Genomic DNA, 20,527 nt, shown 5'->3' on the forward strand with positions numbered 1-20,527 from the left:
TTAGGTAAACAGGGGAGAGTCCACAAATTATGCGCTCGCATTTGCGTTATTTCAAACGAATTTTCTTTCTGAACGACACGATATTTTTATACATTATGTAGTTGTGTAAATCGGATTTCAAACATGAACGAAGTGGTTATAATGATTACGATTGTAGGCATAATGATTACAGCTGTAGGCATAATGATTATGACTGTAGGCTAAACAATGACATTAACAAAGCAAAAAATAAAAAATTGACAATTCTTCTTCTGAAAACTGAAGTAGCGTCTGAGGAGCGATGGCATAGTTTGGTTATTAATTTTCTATAACTTTTTTAAGTTACCTACTTATAGTATAGTAGTTCTGATGATGTGCTATTAGTAGTTTAATATATTATTGTTTAACCCGTTTTACAATGACCAAAAAGCGTACCACTTCATTTAGCTCTATCCGTATTACCAAAAACTGATATCTACAGACCTTGTCGAATTGGTGCACCTAACTTCACTTCTAAACTCATCTTCGGATCACCGCTGACTGAAAAATCGCGATTGAAAATCCACGAATTGTCTATGGCAATAAAAATTTAATACCCACTTACTTCAAAAAAGCAAATACAGTTAACTGCAATCAAAACCACATTTCATGGTGAAGAAAAATAAATCTGGACTAGAATAACTAACAAACTGAAAAGTATAATAAATAAAAACATGATAATTTCCAGGCGAAATCAACTGCACGTCTTTGCTAATCTCATTGCTCAAAGTTATAACTGCATTATCACGAATTCTTCGGCTCCAGAAGTCAGGTCACGAAAGACAACACCACAAAGCTTTTACCTTTAGTTCTTCCGATAACGCCTTAATTAACCCACCCGATGAACAGCCAATTCGGAGTGGGCTGAAGAAGCGTGTCAATGCAAAAGAATTAGAAATTTTTAGGCGCTGTAATTAGCTTTTTAAGATTACTACGTATTTCCGGTCCACCTCTACCCAGAAAATAAGTCCGAGCTTCATAAGACCCGCTTCAAATTCCCTTAGATTTTGACATTAGTTACTTAAATGCAAAAAAAGTTGTTTGACTATAAGATTTTAAAACATTAAAACTGTTAAAAATGGGAGAAAGCTCTTAAGTTGGTACGATTCTGATATTACCTCTCTAGATGCCACATGTCATAACAACGCGTTCGAAAGTTTTTCGAGTATAAGATTCTAAAGCATTGATGCCCTTTGAGGAACTTTCTGGGTTAAATTTTTCCTCCAGACACAAAAAAATCTTAAAAATGGAAGAAACGTCTTAAGTTGGTATGGTTCTAAAATGTCAGTGATAAATGAACATAGCTGCCAACATGAAAAAACGGAGTGGCTACTTGATCCAGAATCTCATCATCCTTAAAATCGATTAATCGAATCGCAGGAAGTCATAAAAACTCTTTCTCACATCTTCATTGTAGACTCCGAGCCTCCAATGAAATGTGTCAATTATCGCCTCGTTAACTTGTCAATTTTGATCGATTTGATCGCCTAAAAATCGACTTCGCGGTCACGAGCGTGGAAGAAATATCCGATGGCGAGGTAAACACGAGTAAACAGTTGTTGGTAATATCTTAATCAAGGTCATATTTGACATGTTTTCGTTTTTCTATTTCATAACTCGCGTACCAAAAAAGGAAGCAAAGCATGTCCTTGCTGATGAAATTCAGCCAAATGAGGCGTGTTGCACCTAGCGTGTGAAAATGGAACTAATCAGGATCAGATAAGCATAACCCCACTTTAAAACGTGACTTATGAACATGAGTGCGATGCCTGATAAATTTACAGTAATCAAGACAACAATTAAATCATCACGACAAGTCGATTAGTAACGCTCAGACAAGGTTGGCAAGATTTCTTTAGTTCGCACCCTCGTGTCCAGATTTTCCCCGCGCTCCCCTACTACACCTAGACCTAGTCCAGTCACCTTTGAGTTATGAAAAGAAATGTAAATACCATTGCAAAACCGGGCCACTGAAAGAATTAATTACCGAAAGATGCGTTGATTGAGATTCAATCAGACAGTAACAGCGGCGAAAAAAGCGATTCAACAGGTGCACGATCAATCAAATTGTTGGTTTTCCGACGACCATTAATCACGGCAAGACTCGTCTTCGGGAGAACTTATGCTTCATTTTCAATTAAATGCAAAGGCCGCAATTTGGGCAGCAAAAATCGCATAAATCTCGCCTGGCTTATGAGGTCGCTTATTTATGTTATCCAACGCTTGTTCTTGGTATGGAGATAAACACGGACATCGGCATTTATGTACATGTCGGCTCTAATAATAAATCCGTTTATGTAAAGTCCGACGGCTTCATTCCCGGAAAGGAGGCGATTTTTTCTCCGGATACGTGAGCCACGTAGAGTCGCATTTTCTGGATTTTCGGACGCAAAAAGCCGGAGCTGTTTAGCCATATTTTCTCAATCCGAAAGTAATTTTAGCTGCCGTTACTTTTTTTTCAGCGACATCCTGTATAATTCAGCACCGCTTGATTAGACGACTAATGACAATACGATTTAGATAATCTTTCGTCGGAGCTTGTTCGAATAATTGTTACAAGTAGCAACCGCAAGAACGATCACAACATTATCTCTGCATTTTTTTGTCAGCATTGGAATGATAATTTTCCAACATATGTCCAATGACTCGACATGTTCGATACCGATCAGCAGTGTCCGATTTTTTGTCTTATTACACTTCGCCTTATATGCGTATTGTTTTAGGTTCGCAAAAGCTTAATTTCGGTCCCAACCCACTTCAATTTGATTGTTTGCATTTCGTTATGTCAATTGCTATAATTACGCTTCCAATTAGAAAAAACTGATTAATCCAAGTTGCCCCACCTTCACCATTAGCTCCCGGCACGTTGACTCACGAAATTGTTTCGGATGGACAAGACCGCATTTCCATAACCTTCTTATAAATATTTAAATTGTCGTTATAAATCATCGGGAAATAGGTCAGGCGACGTGACGACCGACGACAGTTCGCTACCAACTCCTGAAGATAATCCTGTTTTAATTACGAAGAATTTGATAGGTTTTTTGTGAAAGTTAACGAGAATCATCCATCAAACTCTGTCACGATGGTACCATACCTAGGTCTGTTTGGATTATTGAATGCGACTACCATGAGCTTGTTGATGATGGTTCTCTTCAACTGAGGGGTTAATTATGATTTATTGCTCGTGCGATTGTTGGCTGGAAACGACACTCTTATTTACATCAGAATGGGTTTACGGCCCATGATGATTTGAAGTTGGTAAGCCTGTTATTTATGACAGAAAAATGGCAGTCATTGAAAGTCGTAATCCGAGCCCAAACCAATAAATTCCCTTTTAATAGATTCGCAAATATGGAAACTGCTTTGTTAGTGGCTGCAATAATTCCAGAAGGACTTAATGGCGATGTTTTGTAAAAGCCATAATTGCCGCATTCCCAAAACTGCCGTCCATTTTCGCCATAAAACGATGATAATTGGCGGCCACTTCTCAGTAGGAAAATATTGTTCGGTTTGATTTGCTCCATGGGAATACAGGTTCCATGCTTACCAGCAGTCATAGCATTACAGCGTGCCGTAATAGCTTTATTACTTAATCTCCTACATTTAATTAAATTAATTGTCGCATATTTACCGTGAATTTTATTGCGGAACCTTCATCGTCCGCCATCTGCGAGCGATTAAGACCTTTTGTATCTAACATAAATTCTCGCAATTACTTAATTAATTGATAACGGCTTTTGAGATGCGATTGAGTAATTAATCGGAATTTGATACGGTGAACGACCTCGCCTCACCAAAACTCAAATTCGAAATCTGAGACGCGAAGGTCTTTTTTCCAACCTATGATTATCAGCTCTGCTGAAAAAACCAAGCAATTCTCACCTTTACTTGGAGGAGTGTACTCATATTTACTCATTGCTCATGCATGAAACTATAATTTTATGATGTGTTCGAAAGTGTGTCAATGTCTAGCGAATTTCGCCACCAAATGATCTCAAATTGTGACGTTTCCTCGCAAATACACACCATGGGCGATATGGGCTCGTTTGATAATGATAACCCAACCCACGTCTTTATACCATTACCATACAATAACACTTGCAATGCATTAGCAGCTTTGCACTTGTTACTCCTAATCCCGGCCAGTGATAGCGCATGATTTGGGTCCATCGGAAAAGGCGTGGGACCACGAAATTGTCCATTGTCCTGTCACAAGATCAACAAGATTTTCTACTATCGATGAGATTATAAAAACAAAGAGATGTGGGCTGATAAAAATGAGATTTACATAGGAATCCGCGTGATGCTAATCGGTAATTGCACTGGGAGGACGATAAGCAGTTTTTTATTCAAGTTACGAAGATCTGTAGCTCAGTAGGTAGAAAATTAAGTTGTAAATTCCATATCTGAGGACTGAGTATGGTGTCAATGTCGTTTCGATGTTGTTAATAAACGGTGTTTTCATTCATATAATTTTTATCGTTTGATGGCACTGTTTGAAATTAGATACCTCGCGTGAGTTGGTAGAACTGTAAAAGCAAGTCCGATTTCTCTCTTCGGGCGCTTAGGCGGTGACAATCTTAATTGGTTTTGCTTAAATTTCGTGGAGAGTTTACACGGAATTTTGCTTAGCCTTAGTCCAATTACGTGACTAATTTAGTTTTTAGAACAGATTTAGTCATATTTAACTAGTTATTTTTTATACGGTTTAGTCCAGATCCGGATCTATCAAATTTCCAGTCGGCTTTGAGGAGAAATTGTCGTAACTTACACCACCACATTAGTATTGACGTATGAAAACTAAATATTTAAGGAATTTGACAGTTTTTGAGCAAGAAGCCGACATACGTTCAAAACACCTGCCCAAAGTAGAGCTCGTTGTTATCAGTCCACTCTTCTGTGAAAATTTTTGGGTGTAAATCAGGCATTTGATTTTTTAGAGACAAAATTTGAGGAAAATTAAGTGTAGCTATTTTTGAGGTTAAGTTAATTAATTAAAGATTTGTTTTAAAAGAGAATTAAATATATAATAAGAATTTAATAAATTTTTGGGAAACTTGCTGAGGACGATTAGATTACAAAGCAGCAATTTTAGAAATGAGCAGAATTTGAAAGATACAGTCGCGATCAAAATATTTTGTACGTAATTTTTTTGACATGTTGATAATTTGAGTGTAATCTATGCATTACTGTTAATTTGACATGTGAAACTCACGCAATTTTGTTAAAAGTGGCAGTAAAAATAAAATAAATAAAGGGTGCTTTAGACTTTATTATAATCAAATGACTTTGACGTCCAAACAATTTGGACGCGACTGTAGCTGTAATAGATACCTACATGTCAATTTTGATTAATAGATGGCTTCACAGTCAACTGACAGTTTACCTGCTAATTTGCACTTAAAATAACAAAATTAACTGATGCTCTAACATTTTGGTGAGAATTTGACAAATATGGCAGTTCTTGTTTGACATTTCGCAGGAATTGCAGGAGTTTAAAAAATCAGCATTGTGTAAATCGCTCTGCTGAAAATGAGGTCATTAAATATTCACTTTACAAAAATTGTATATAGCATTTAACATAATGCACGTTGTACAGATTCATATGCAAAAAACAGAAAGCAATTTACTCAAATAGTTTTCGAGTAATCGTGTTTGGAAAAATACATTGAATTTGCCTTATATTCAAATTTGTTCGAGATTCCCTTAAAAAATAAAGATAAAGACAAATATTTATCACCTAAAACTATTCTAAAACAATTTAAAATCCTAATTCATCAGATATAAAGTTCAAAATTTTGAAATGATTATCCTCAAAGCTACGTTCAGTTTGAATAAAAGAGAAAAATCTTGTTTCAGGCAAATTTAAGATTTTGTGTGTTTATGGAAAAGCTTCAGTTGTAAACTATCCCTTCGGCTACAAAATTGATTTATGGTACCCGCATTTCTACATACCAGACAGACCTCTCTGGTACAGAGAAAAGAGATGTCACTGCTAGACAAGGATAACATGCATCGAATATGAAATTTTCCAAACACGATTTCTCAAAAACTATTAACTTTAAAAAAAATCGGTTTAGTCGACATTATGTAAAATTAGTCTACGCATGTGGAATGCTAAAAATTATTTTGCTTTCAGCCAAGTTTACGTATTTAATTAATCAAAAAGTCATTAAAGAATCATTTTACAAAAATTATATATAGCATTCAACATAGTGCACGTTGAACAGATTCATATGCAAAAAACAGAAAGCAATTTACTCAAATAGTTTTCGAGTAATCGTGTTTGGAAAAATACATTGAATTTGCCCTATACTGAAATTTGTTTGATATCCCCTTAAAATGGAAATTTATACTAATTTTTATGTTTTCTGCATGTGAATTTCTTCCAAGTTGGTCACACTGTTATCAGAGCTGTCGCATTAACATTTTTGCCTCGTGGTAAATGCATAACCCGAAACTGTCAAAGTGACGTTTTGAGATAGCAGTAGGAGTGTACCAACATGAAATCAAAAAAATCCCCGCCAAGGCACCTTTTTCCTGACGCAACGACCGCCATCCTCGTAAATCAAATTAAACATTATTGTTCAACTTTTATTCAAAGTGCTACCAATCGCGTGCCACGACCAAACTCGGCCGAGGCCTACTGAAACGTAAGCTGCTGGAAAAAAGGACGAATTCTCCCAACGCCCGCGGCTGTAATATATCACCGTCTAACTTTGAAATAATTAATCCAAAAACTTAGACTATGACTAAGTTCTTCTCCGAACAATAAAACCGTCTTTCACTTCCCACTTTTAATTGAAGAATTCAATAATAGCCCATTCTAAAACCTCGCATGTCTGGCTTTTTTTCTCTTTCCAGTCACGCATTGCTGCCAATCTGATAACGAAACTGAACCAGAGCTGCATCGACTGTCAGAACCGCCTCGTTTACGAGCGTCGTGATCGGAGGGCGGCACTCTGCCCCCGATTAAAAGATCGTGGTTTTGTGTGGTCGATCAATCAGTGACGAAAAACGGTGATCATTAGAAGTTTCTTCGGAGAAATAGGAATTACTGCGGTGATAAGATTGTGGCAGTAACCAGAAGTCTTCTCGGTAATAACAATCTCGTTTAGTCGCCTCTTAATGAAGAAACCTGAAAGAGTTTCAAGTAACGAGACGTGTTAAGAAAGCCTTAACTATTCGTTTTCCTGCTATAAACCATCGTTGAAATCACCATCTCCTCGACGCTGTACCACCAACAAGCTCTTACTCGCGTCGTCTCGTTCCGACAACCATCTACAGCATTCAATTAACTCAAATTTATTCTCTTCTCCACGAAAAACTCTCACGCAGATAAATCACCCAATTAATAAATCGCAGGAATTTTTATGAGTTGATGAAAAATCGGCGTGGTAACAATTTAATTACTCGAAACACTTCCACAGCCGTCGTCAATCACTCAAATCGACGTCTTTTTTAAGGTTTTGATTGCGGGCGCCGTCTGCTCAAGACCATTACTCCAAAATAAGAGTGCATTGGCCTTAATGAGCGGTTTGGGCTCGCTCTGTATTGGTTTCCGATGGATGATGGATCATTATAATGATGTGGTTTCTCTTTTTTTCAACAGTTGTGTGTATTTACGACGCTGAGCACGTACGCCGACACGCCCACGTGATTATTTATGGATGGACGGAACAAGAAAGGGTCAAAAATAGTGCCGCGGGGGACGCCGACTCTTTACGGGACAAAGCAAAAATTATCGCCCATTAGGCACACAAGTGTTGTTGACATTTCTGTTAGCTTCTAGAGAGCTTTGAATGTTAACTCTGACGGTCAATATTGACAGTAAACTCAAACAAGGCCTCGACGCTGCATCCCGTCGTAATCAATAAGAAGAGTTGAAAATTACCTCTTGCATGCCGGTAATCTCATACAATTTCCATCAGAAAAACAATTAACTCTCCTCCTCGCTATTATTCTTCGTCATCCCGCTCGTTTTATAACAATCACGCTAACGCGCCTCAATAAATTAGCCTTCCACACACATTAAAACGAAATTTCTCACCGCGATTGGCCGACGAAGACCTCGATTTGCAAGGAAAACGTGTGGATTTGCGATGGGATGGCAGAAGCTCCAGGTGCTCGGAAATCTCGCGACCTTCGAGCGAATTCGAGATTTACCGCTTGGGGAACCTTGCTCCAGTTCGGAGCGAAAAAGCGAATTCGGTTTTTTCTAGCCATTAACCCATTTACGAGCGAATAAATAAAATGGACAGTGGACCATAAAATCCGCCCATTAACATGTCCCAGCGATTTATAGGACCGATTTCGTGGAGAACAATTAGTCATTTATGAGAGGTTTATTAGTCATCTAGCACCACTGCGATTATGACCATCGTCCCGACTCCCATTGGTTTAATTATCGCATGCCGAAGAGCCGTTTTATTAAAGCCGCCATCACGCCCAAGACGAGAAAATGCCGTTTTTGGTATAAGAATTGCCGATTCAGCATACGTATCTGTCTTGAAACGGTCGGTAATGATTGTAACGGTCGGACATGATGGCAAAAATCGGCCATTGGTAGAAGGCTCGAAGACATACGACATTATCGACGGCGATACTAGATAAAAGTCAACAGATAATTGACATTCATGACAGCACCCGGAGAAAATAAACTAACAAATGACCGAGACTTGTAGAGGAAGCCATAAAGGCGATAGCAAACGAGAGTTTTTCTTCAAAAAGCCATTTTCTAGACCACTGAAAGAATGAAGAGTTATGGGAGCGGACGTCGACAATGGCGATGGATGGGACGGGGAAATATGGAACAGACCATTCCAATTCAACCATCGTCACGACAAAAACGTCGCCAAATTTCAATGTCACTAATTAAAAACGTTCCTTCGTCATAACCGAAACTATAATTAAATATGAATATTAATAAAATGTGAATATTATACGTTCATTTTCACAATTCATAACCAGCAAGGTTGTGTCAACGTGTCCATAAACAAAAATTTCGAAAATGACCGCAATTAGCCTATTTCGTGTCTTGTAAATTATGAATAAAATTCTTCGAGTCTAGACAGAAGATAATTTCCTCGTAACATGATGTCTTGGGAGCTCATATCTTCCCACGTGGAATGTCTTCCCTCCGGGTCTCTGTCCATCGCATGTTTTATCAAAGAAACGACAGTAATCTCATATTAAAATTTAATTACGTTAATGCGGCGACTTTGAAAATCTGCATAACGCCACAGTTTACAGTTGGGAGCTCTCAACAATACCCATCGCGTGTTGTCATTTAACGCCAATTTTCCCATACGATCACCGCCGCAAAACCGAATCCATTAACGGTTGAGAAAAAGGCAATTTAATGTGGATTTACAGCACAATTACTTTCAGCAGGGCGATGTAAATTATTCAGAGAGCGCATATAAGTGTTCGTATTAGCCAGGAATCTAAGTCGTAATTTATACTCTTTACGAGTCTCTTTTAAAACTTAATAACATGTGGATTTGACAGCTTTAAATATATCAACTTTGTAAATTACAACTTGATGGCGGCTTCTGTGCAGATAAGTAGGAATAATAACATAATGACTTGACGGTGTCAACCACGGTGATAATTGCTTCGGTGAGAAGATCGTAAAACCTTGAACTCGGATGAGTGGTAAGTCGAGGATTGAATTGCGATTCAGAGCGTCGATGGCTCAAAGCTGATACTAAAATTCCGGATTTTCTGGGCTGCGGGTTTAAGTTCCAAGCCTTAGACTTCAATTTAGACTTATCTGATTGATTCTCAAGCGAGTTCACGTGAAAGGTTTAATTGGAAATTTAGATTTTGTAGTTTTAGGTTTTTTGTTTATTTTTAGGTTGACGGTTCCATCCAAAGAGCAATTTTGTTATTCTTATTAAACAGTGGATAAATCAAAGAAATCTTTAGGAATTTAACTTTAAAATACGAAAATTTGAGATTTCTAGTAATTGGTTAGAACTTTGACATCTCAATATTCCAACCTGAGAAAAAGCATTGCATTTTAAGAACCTCAAAAATTGGGAAACGAATTATTATGATTTGAAGAGGTTGAATCAGAAATGCAGAACTAAAAACTGAGAATCTGAGCGATAGTAGAAGCCTCAACGCAGTGTAATGCAAAAAACCATTTCTAATTTGCACTTGAAGCAAACAGAGTGAAAGGCACTTTTTTCCCGTCATTTTTTTCCTTGTCAAGCCTTCACCAGACCACCCACGCCAAACCACAGGTGCTAATGACTGCCATCGATGACAAAACACAAATCCATCAATAACCACCAATATCTCTATAATCAATCAACATCTCCAGATCTAGTTGTAAGATCGCTAGGTATAGAAATATCAATCAAACTTGTGACACCTCTTGGTCTCTGCAAACCATCAGTGTACGGTTGACATTTCCGAACCATTTCCCATCGATCACAATCTTCGATTAATTAAAACACGTTAACAGTACCGTCCACCTGCAACCTAAAGCGTGCCGTACACGCTCATCACGTGAATTGCATTTGCATAAACCGCCACAATTAAAACCGAAATTTACGACGTCATCAACCTAGATTAAGCGTTGCCCAATGAATTTGTATGTAAAGCGTCTCGATAATGGCCCGAAACGAGTTCCACTACGCTCTTATTCAAATCATCCAAAACGGCCCGAAAATTCACTTGTCATGCTAATGGGGTAATCAAAGTCCGGCTCTGTACGAGTAATTAATTTGATGCGGTATTTTAAGATGGATGTCGCTAATGAAGGTTCTATCTATAGGTGGTCGGAAATGTGACCTAGTCGGACAATAGTTTGGTAATAGAAACGGGTTTTTTCCTAAGGTTACGGGTCACTCGAGGTTAACACCTGTTCGCGAACATCTGGGTTTGTTTTCTAAAGATGACAAATTGAGGATTTGGGCGGATTTTGCATAAATAGTGATATTTTCATATATTAGCGAGTTGCTGGGAGCTATGAAAGACAGACGGAGATTTATGGGACGTTTTGTCGTTATTACTAAGAGTTTGGATATAAATGCCGATGTAGTAGACTATTTCAACGGGATATTATTATACGTGGTGATGTTGATGGAATTAACCTCTGATCTCTGCTATAAAAATTGACAGCGACGAGATTGATTTTATTGTCTGCTTATTCTGTATATCAAAGTAATTGAATACAAAAAAGATGTCTCGTCTGATGGTTTGGAGATTCCTATTGGAAATTTTTGATGCTTGATTTGCATTTATTCGAAAGCTCAGAATTTTGTACCTTATCAATTACAATAAAGAAAATCTTCATCTTTCTTTTAGTCACTAAGAAAGCTAAAAGAGAAAACGGTCGTTTTCAAATTTCGAGAATGTTAAAGTTGCTATAAAATGTCAAATAAAAAATAAATAAATAAAATTATTAATATATAAAAAACGAGTTTTTGCCTAGATACTTAAACGTGCTTTCAGTTACTCCCGAATTAAACTTTATTAATTAATTAAAGTTGTATTGCTAAAATGTTGAAATTTGCTGCAGGTATTTAAGGTAACAAATCCTACAAATTTCATTACATATTATACTATAACGCAAAAACCACTACATTTCAAAAATTAAATAAAAAGTAATCACTTTTTGGCGTAGTTAAAAATAAGTCAATAGAAACAAATTGTAGAAATTTTATTGATTTATTGTAAAAAATTAAGATGTTACAGGATCCAACATAAACTAGCGTAATTTTTTTATTTATTCAAACATTTAAAAATAATTTAAAATTTATCTGTTTTTTAAAAATGTTAAAATTTGGTGCAGTTGATAATCAATTTAAAGGTTCTACAAATTTGATGAAAATTTCATTATTGTAACGCGAAATCTACAAAAATTTCGAAATTAAATATAAAATAATGAAAATTCTTTTCAGTTAAGAAATCAAAAATTTCTAAAGTTTGTTTTTATTCTTCAGAATTTGAAGGATATATTTTTACAATATGTTGAAGAAGGAAAATTGAAATTTTCAGACAAAAATATTTAATTCTGGCGCCAAGTTATAAAGTATTTCCCAAGCCACTAAAAAAAGTCCTCCACTGCTGCAGTGATTGCTGCCTTCACCGTAGTTAAAATAAAAAAAAAAGGTTATTAAACTAGAAGATATTTCCCATACGATGACCCTCGATAGTGGAGAAAATTGTAAATTTGACAAAATTGCGGAGTTTTAAAAAAAATAGCGAATTTGATTATACGATCGAAAAACAAAAAAAATTCAAGGCGATCGGATAATTTGTCTTTGAATTTAAACTGCAGCAAATTTGAAAAATGTAAGTCACAAAAAACGCATTTAGAGAGAACTTTATTACAGTTAATAGCTGCAACTTAAAAACTTCAAAGAAATTCAAATCTTGGTGTTATCAAAAAATTATCAAAAATACAATTTATTTTTATTTATTTATTATTATTTTTTTAATTTATTTTTTCTACACTCTGAAATGAAACTTAAGTTTCAATTACCATTGCGGAAATTGTATTGTAACTAGAAAGATGCATATCATCTTACGCGAAATTCTTACATTTTTACCTCGATTTTCAACCATGACCTCGTATTTGGATAAACGAAATTCCGGAGAAACTTTACATTTGATCGGGACTATAGTCTTTATTATTTATTCAGTGATCGAAGCTCAAAGTCAAAAGCCCCAGCAAACACATTTAACCTCCGTTTTGTCCTCAATCGCTCTTCAAACACCCATAAAAGCAAGAAGACCGCCTCTTGAAAGCCGAAAACCATGACTAGAAGCAGCGATCGTCCGATAAGACTTTCAATACCAAAGTCACAATACACTCACTGAGTAAGATTCTCCTCTCAATCACGATAAGCATCTCTCCAATCACTCGACAATTCTAAGCTTTAATAGTCGCGTGAAAACACATCTTCGGCTAATTAGAACAAATCATCAACCTTCTAGTAAACCGAAGATGCGCACTTGAATTTTAGCGATTTTATCGAGCAGGTTACATAATGAGCTTTCGGGTACGCGCCCATCGCTCTTACCTAAAAAGGCACTCGATTAAAAGTCTTTGTTTTTTGCCGGACGATGTTTCGTAATTGGCGGAAAAAAAACTTAACGATGCATTGTTGGTATTAGAGGCCCTTCATTTCGTACCCGACAGACGCGCCACCACTGGAATTACCGACCGTATATCACATTAATGATGTCAAATAAGGGCTATCGAAGCGATTTAATGCAGGTGCCCCAGGTAATGACTTATCGGCAGGCGGTAATTGAAAACGATGCAAAATGCGGTTGCGTGTCGATGAATTTCACCGATTCCGATTTATGGATTTTGAGAAAAGAAGTGCAGAGGCACGAAGTAATTAATTCCGTGCCAAAGAAATTAATTAGACCAGGAAATGTCGGTTTTGTTCTTGCTAATTAAGTGAATATACAACAGGTCTTAAGAGATTAGGACTTTAATTATCGATAAGCCGGATGGACGACACAGCGCTTTCTGCTCTTGTTTAGATATTCAACATGTCAATTTTTGATCCGCTAAAAAACTACTTCTTGTGTATTTTTACCACTCATCCGCGCTTCATTACGAAATGAAATATTCCAATTCGACACGCTTTACCCACTCCTGGGTCGAACCGAAGTCGAACTGACCTCTAACACCACATTTCACATATTTCCACTTTTTCTCCAATCGAATCTTCATAAATCATCTTCACTCTTTTTTTGGTCAAACCAATTAAACCCTCAATTTTTCCCTTGGAATTTACGATCTTCTCCTTGACCAATCTATAATTAAATCTCGACGTACGCCAATGGTGGATCCCCTTGTCGGTCGTCGACCGTAACCACCCACGCCACTTGGCGTTTAATTACGATATCAGAATCAGATTGTTGCAAATGAACGCTCTTTTCTTCTTATCGCGAAATCAGAACCAGCTACTGAAATTCGATAATTCATTGACGGAATTTCGTCGTCGTTAAAATAATTGACTTGGGCGATTTATTTCGCCGAAAACGTGAATCCATGTTAATTGGGCGGCGGAGATGGCGACCACTTGGTTTAATTGTGGGAGCCGAAAATGCGCATTTTGTCTAATTGCAAGTGTCCAATTAAATTTTAAAAGAGCCGGGGGCGCACGTCGTTTTCTAAAGAAGTCGTCAGGTAGACAACTTGACGGTTTTATTAACGAAAAATAGTAAATTAGACAGCGTTTGACGGGTCCATTGTTGCGCTGATAACCGCCGCGATCTAAATTAGGCGAGAACGTTTTTGATTTCTTTCAACTTTTTCTGCTACTTCTCCAGTGAAAAAACAAATTTTCAAAAATAGCATCGAATTCCTCATTTTATTCTCCATCGGAACCGTATTTTTAATTTATTCAGACTTTAGGACGAGTATTTATTAAAAATTAATTTAGACGGAGCGAACTGACGCGTCAAAACTTACATTCTCCGTCACACCTGCAAAATAAATTTCTAAGAAGTTTCTACAAATTGATGATAAGTTCCTAAAGCCTCATTTCCACGGTCCGTTCTAGAGAGAACAGAATTTGATTTACGATGGAATTTGAGTTATTGCACCATATTTTGCGGTCAGAAAATTTGCAAATCCTATTGCACCCTTGGTTTACAATCCTCTGTTCCGATTCGGGCGGACAAGCTGGTTGAAACGCCGAACCAACACACGGACTGCTACGTTTGGTGACAACTAAACAGTTTTAATTACTCCAATTCTTTTAATTTGAACACTAATTTTTTATCATATGATAATATAAGGTAAATAACACATATAAATGTGGATTAATTTTAATAAAGATGGCGATAAATGCAGATATTTATTTCCTGCATTGTAATTTACAGAATCATTGCATGAAAAAAGGTGGATAAATACAGGTAGGTTTCTTATCTATGTAAGTGGATTAACCCTTTTGAAGTAATTGACAGGCCTCTGTATTCTTATGGATTTAGTTTGGTTTATTACCTGGAGAGTTAAATTTTTTAAATGATCCTGTAAATTAAATCTGCTAAATAGATTTTAGGAGAATTTACTTACACAACGTATCTGCGAAATAAGAAACTTGAAGGATCAATGAAGTTAAATAAATTCTGTACTGGTTCAACTCAACGAATCATCTTGTCTGTTCGACAACGGTTCGACGGACATTTCAACACAAAACCAAGACAGAACGGACAGAACCAACTTGTTCGTCCGACGTGTTATAATTTTTAGGAGAAATAAATAGCTACTTATCAAATAAGCTACGTTCGATATTTGAGAATGACCTTAAATCTTATGATTTTAACTTTTTTTTGGCCATTTCATAAGTAATAATCTGAAAACTGCAGCTACTATTTGATGTTAAATAACATTCATTTTTACCAATCAATTGTCAGCAATCATGAAGTGCAATTAAAAAAAAATAATTAGGTTCTCTGCGTTTCGTCTCGGTTCTCTGTCGAACTGTCCGGTGCGTTCTGTCTTGGTTCTGTGTTGAAATGTCCGCCGAACCGATGTCGAACAGACAAGATGGTTCGTTCGTTCAGTTGAACTAGTACAGAATGTTCTTAAATTTGTTTCATTTTATTTATACTCCAAGTTACTTATTACGTGGATACGTCAGCTATGGTAATTTTGACAAATATTCAGAAAATTTAATTCATAGAACAAAATTAAAAACTTAAATCTTCAGGTAATATCTCTGACCAAAATCCAAAAGATTCAATTCATAGAACGCAGACCAAGCATTCAAAAATCCCTGTTTTTCGAACGTACAAAATAATTTCATAAGTTAGGTTCATTCTATGCGGCCAATTTTATTACTGTGCGTTCTGTGTTTTGTTCTGTGTTGAAATGTCCGCCGAACCGATGTCGAACAGACAAGATAGTTCGTTCAATTAAAGCAGTAAACTTTGTATTGTAGGTAAATTCTCATATAAACCGTCGTAAGTCAGAAAGATTCAATGTATAGAACGAAATTAAAAATTCAAATCTTCAGGTAATAAGTCGGACCAAATCCACAAAAATACTACCTGTCGGTTTCTTCAAAAGGGTAAATCCACTCACAGACATAAGAAACCTACATACCTGTATCCATTCACGCCTGTTTTCATACAATAATTTTGTATATTTCATTGCAATATTTAGCTTGATGTTAAAATAACTTCTCCACCAGTAAAATAATGTCAGGAATAATCAATTGAAATACAGTAACATTTTTTTATTCCTATTTAACGAGATTAATTATACAAAAATTCTGAAATGCATTGTTTATTGAAAGTTTTCTCCAAAGGAGCGGCTAATTTCAATTATTCTGTGCGTTCTGTGTTGAGCTGTCCGGTGCGTTCTGTCTTGGTTCTGCATTGAAATGTCCGTCGAACAGATAAGATGGTTCGTGCATTTGAACCAGTACAGAATGTTTATAAATTTATTTTATTTTATTTATATTTCAAGATACTTAGTTCGTGGATATGTCTGGTATGTTAACTTTCACTAATATTCAGAAAATTTAATTCATAGAACAAAATTAAAAATTCAAATCCTCAGGTAATAACTGACCAAATCCACAAAAATACAGACCTGTCGGTTATTTCAAAAAGGTAAATCCACTCACAGAGATAAGAAACGTACCTACCTGGATTCATTCGCGCCTGTTTTCATACAATGATCAATGCAGGAAATAAGTAGGTTCATCTACATTTATCATCATATTTATTAAAATTAATCCACATTTATATGTGTTATTTACCTTATTAACATTATGATAAAAAATTAGTGTTCAAATTAAAAGAATCGGAGTAATTGAAACTGTTTGGTTACGATCAAATGTAGCAGTCCGTGTGGTGGTTCGGCGTTTCAACCAGCTTGACCGCCAGAATCGGAACCGAGGATTGTAAACCAAGGGTGCAATAGGATTTGCAAATTTTCTGACCGCATAATATGGTGCAATAACTCAAATTCCATCGTAAATCAAATTCTGTTCTCTCTAGAACGGACCGTGGAAATGAGGCTTAATAGCTAATGAAACAAGAAATACGATAGTACCTATTATTGAATTTTCGAAGATATTAAATTCCAAAATCGACAAAAAAATTGATCATACCACTTTCGAACCAAGTCGACAATTTTGGTTGTAATTTTTTTGTTGATTTTTGGTTCAAAAAACCAAATTTGCAAAAATGGTATCGTATTCCACGTTTCAACTTTTTTATTGCTTTTCGAGTAAAAAATCTAAATGCTCAAAATGGTAGCGAAATGGTATTTAGACTTTACTGATGGTGTTTGTTAAAAATTAATTTAGATGGAGCGTGCAGACACATCAAATTTTACATTCTCCGTCTCGCCGCACCGGCAAAATTAATTTCCAACAAATAAAATTTACGAAGTATCTACAAATTGTCAAGTTTCTAATAGCCAATAAAACGAGGAATGCGATGGTATTTTTTGTAACTTAATACCATTATTAAATTTTCGAAAATCTTGAATCTTAAATCTGTATAAGAGAAATTGATCGCACCACTTTCCAACAAAGTCGAATTTAATTTGTTTGCTCCGCCTATTAATAGTTTCAGAAACCATTCCACGAGTCATAAATCCCACAGAAACTTAGTTTTAGAGTCAACTTCTCTGAAAGTGATTTGGGCCTCCACAAGTTATGACAAAACCGTCAGTAAATTATTAATAATGTCTGCCGTGTTTTGGTGTCGCGGCCATTTATCAAATTCATTTATCTGAGTATTGCCATCAATGTTACGTAAATGCGTTAGAGGAATAAACACTTTCGGTCATTAAAAAGTTATAAATTTAAAAGCGTTCCCCCACACACCTACGAGCACTTGAAATAAAAAAATGAGTCATAAAATTTTAGGAAAAGTAAAATTCCTCGGTAAATGCTTAGAAGCTTTCAGATCAGTAGTGTAACAAAGCCGGTTCTAGACCGGAAGTCGTAATCTCGAGCGCCCGTCCGGTGATGTATTGCTGGTCATCTACCAATCAGGCGCACAGATGGTGTCGGCGGCTCTTCCGGCGTATTGCTGGTCATCTGCCAATCAGGTGGCGGGTGATTTAAAAATTTGACACATGGCGGTGCGAATTTGACAGCTGGTGGCGGGAAATTGAAATGTGTAGCCGGTTGGAGGCGCCGCGAGCCGATAAACAGTTCAATTTGCGCGTGCGCGGCTAAACGGCGGGAAATTTAAAAATTTGACAGATGGCGGTGGAAATTTGACAGCTGGCGGCGGGAAATTTGAATTGACAGATGGCTGTAAATTTGACATTTGATCGTTCAAGATGGCGTCTTTAATTGTGACAGCTGGTAGAGGATCAAGATGGCGGTGACGGTTTGGGTGACAATCATAGAGGGCGCTAGAGTGAGCAAAAATTTCAAAAAGTTTTAAGCGCGGTTCTCGGAAAAAATTTTTGCAATATCTCGAAAAAAAAATGCAAAATAATTCGTTTTTTTGGTGTAATCATCCGGTCTGATTTCCGCGTTTCTCGGAAAAACCGCAAACATTGATAAGACCGGACGTTTTTCGCTTAACCTATCTTTATCAGTTTGTCTTGGTGTCTCTTGAAAAACTCCCTGAAGATGCTGAAATTCTCAACATATCAGGGTGTGAACTAGGCAGTGTAGGTTGTATAAACAATACATGGGGCCTACATATTTACCATAAGGTGAGTTCCTTTTTTCATATATTTTCAATTCAAGGAATTTATTTTTGAATATCTTCACAGTATCCTGAGACAATTCGAAGGCGTGGAAGACCACGGAAAAGGAAGCCTTCTTTTCAATTTATTGCTTTGTAAATATATTATATACAAATAAAATTAAATAAAAGTATAAAGTTTTATTTATTATTCAAAATAAAGGGCGTGCAATATAAGCAATAAAGAATTACTTAACTAATTACATATATGAAAAGCGTGTTTGGCGCTTTTTGGTAAGGAGCTTATATTTTTTCTTATTATAGTCATCGTCGTCGTCGTCCTCATCGTTGCAGTGATCTGTGAGAAAAATATTATCAATATTTCATAAGAATGATCATCAATGTGATGATTAGAATAAATTGAATAATGATCCCCACGAAAGTGAATTAATTTTATTCAAACTAATAAATCGTTTATTGTCAAAAGATGATAAAGCTTTTATTAATTTTAAAAGTGCAAAGTGATGTATTTGAATTAAATGTATTCTGTCGTGCCCATTTTTAAAGCTGAAATAAACAATAAAGCAATAAATAGCCTGTTCAGAATACGATTTTTCACAATACCTACATTTCATAATTTGAATTTAAATTCGAATCTAACGAATAAATTGTGTTAAATTAATCTTTATGCGGTAAATGATGTTAATATAGATGTTAGTGTTAAAATCAAGACATTGATATTATTACCTCTATTTTTGTGCTTCAACTTCCTCGACTGTGGCATGTATGAATTTGATCCTGCTGATATTTTAACGAATTTGTCGATTGAGAGAGTTAGAAATAAAATTGAATCAAGTTGCCATCCACTTCCAGATGATTCAAAATTACATGTCTGCGAATGAAAAATTAAATTAATACTAATAATAATAAGACATGTAAGTACTTACTTGGGCAATGAGATTTCGAAATAAAAGCGTCAAAATATCGTGTAGTTTCTCATTCGTTGTTGTTTTCAAAAATATTTTATTTTCAGTAGTAAAGTATTTATTTTCTCCGTTGACTTTATCATCATCCGCCAGCCGTAACACATATTTGCTACATAATTCCAAATTAAATTTGAGAGCACCCAATTGTTTAATTTTTTTATGTAACAAATCTTTAATCATATTCATCGAATCAACCAACAACTCGAAAAGTTCCACATGGTTATGGTTGTAGAGAATGTAGGTCTCAACGCGCGATTTGAACGCCAATAATGGCTGTAAAGGAGAAATTAATACCAAAATTTAGTTAAAATAAAGACTACTTACTTTGATTAGAGATAACCTTCGTAGTGGAGCTGATGTTGATGATGATGTTGATTGCTGGTGCTGGTGCTGCTGCAGTCCACTTCCTTGAGGTTGATGATGATGATGGGAAAATGCTTGTAGTTTTTCGTCTAGTAAATGTTTTAAACATTGGAGTTGAATAAATTTTGTTTGATTTTTGCGTTTTTCCCAGACAGATTTTGATGAACTCAACAATAGGTTTTTACATTCTTTTGTTGACTTTGCAATTTCTTCATTGATTTCGGTCACATTTTCTTTCGAATCCAAAGAAATATTGTTCAACATGTTTTCTATGTTCTTGATTTGTTCATCCATGCTAGTAGATGATGTTGATGAAGATGCTGATGATGACGATGACGACGACGATGATGATAGTTTCGTTGATTTATTCATGTTTCTCAAATTCAAAAACGTTGGCCTTTTCTGCCTTACCAACGTCTTTCTGCCCTCTGAAGATGATACTTGATCCTTTACCGCTCAACAAATAATTTCGAAGCTCGGAATTATCCAAAAAGTTTTGCGCCAAACGTTTG

General features: G+C 36.0%; 2 protein-coding genes across 3 annotated transcripts in view; both read right to left on the minus strand.

Moving 5' to 3' along the window:
• Nox (NADPH oxidase) overlaps positions 1-20,527 on the minus strand; it is a 54,009-nt gene that overhangs the window by 6,674 nt on the left and 26,808 nt on the right. The window lies entirely within an intron of this gene.
• On the minus strand, positions 18,853-20,480 carry LOC148181592 (uncharacterized). The gene is made up of 4 exons (XM_088038706.1): positions 19,977-20,480; positions 19,614-19,925; positions 19,414-19,558; positions 18,853-19,024 (listed from the first exon to the last, which is right to left on the minus strand). The coding sequence occupies exons 1-4, from the start codon at positions 20,385-20,387 to the stop codon at positions 18,927-18,929; spliced, it is 966 nt and encodes a 321-aa protein (XP_087894832.1). The 5' UTR covers positions 20,388-20,480; the 3' UTR covers positions 18,853-18,926.

Source organism: Gnatocerus cornutus, chromosome 1, assembly GCF_029298725.1.
Source record: "Gnatocerus cornutus isolate USDA-ARS CGAHR chromosome 1, icGnaCorn1.1, whole genome shotgun sequence".
Taxonomy (NCBI): domain Eukaryota; kingdom Metazoa; phylum Arthropoda; class Insecta; order Coleoptera; family Tenebrionidae; genus Gnatocerus; species Gnatocerus cornutus.

Excerpts from the sequence above, each read along its gene's own strand:
- LOC148181592 (XM_088038706.1), bottom strand. The coding sequence starts at position 20,387 with ATGAATAAATCAACGAAACTATCATCATCGTCGTCGTCATCGTCATCA. Across the intron at positions 19,926-19,976 it reads GAAGGTTATCTCTAATCAAA|CCATTATTGGCGTTCAAATC; the intron begins GTAAGTAGTCTT and ends TCTCCTTTACAG. Across the intron at positions 19,025-19,413 it reads GTTGAAGCACAAAAATAGAG|ATCACTGCAACGATGAGGAC; the intron begins GTAATAATATCA and ends TTTTTCTCACAG.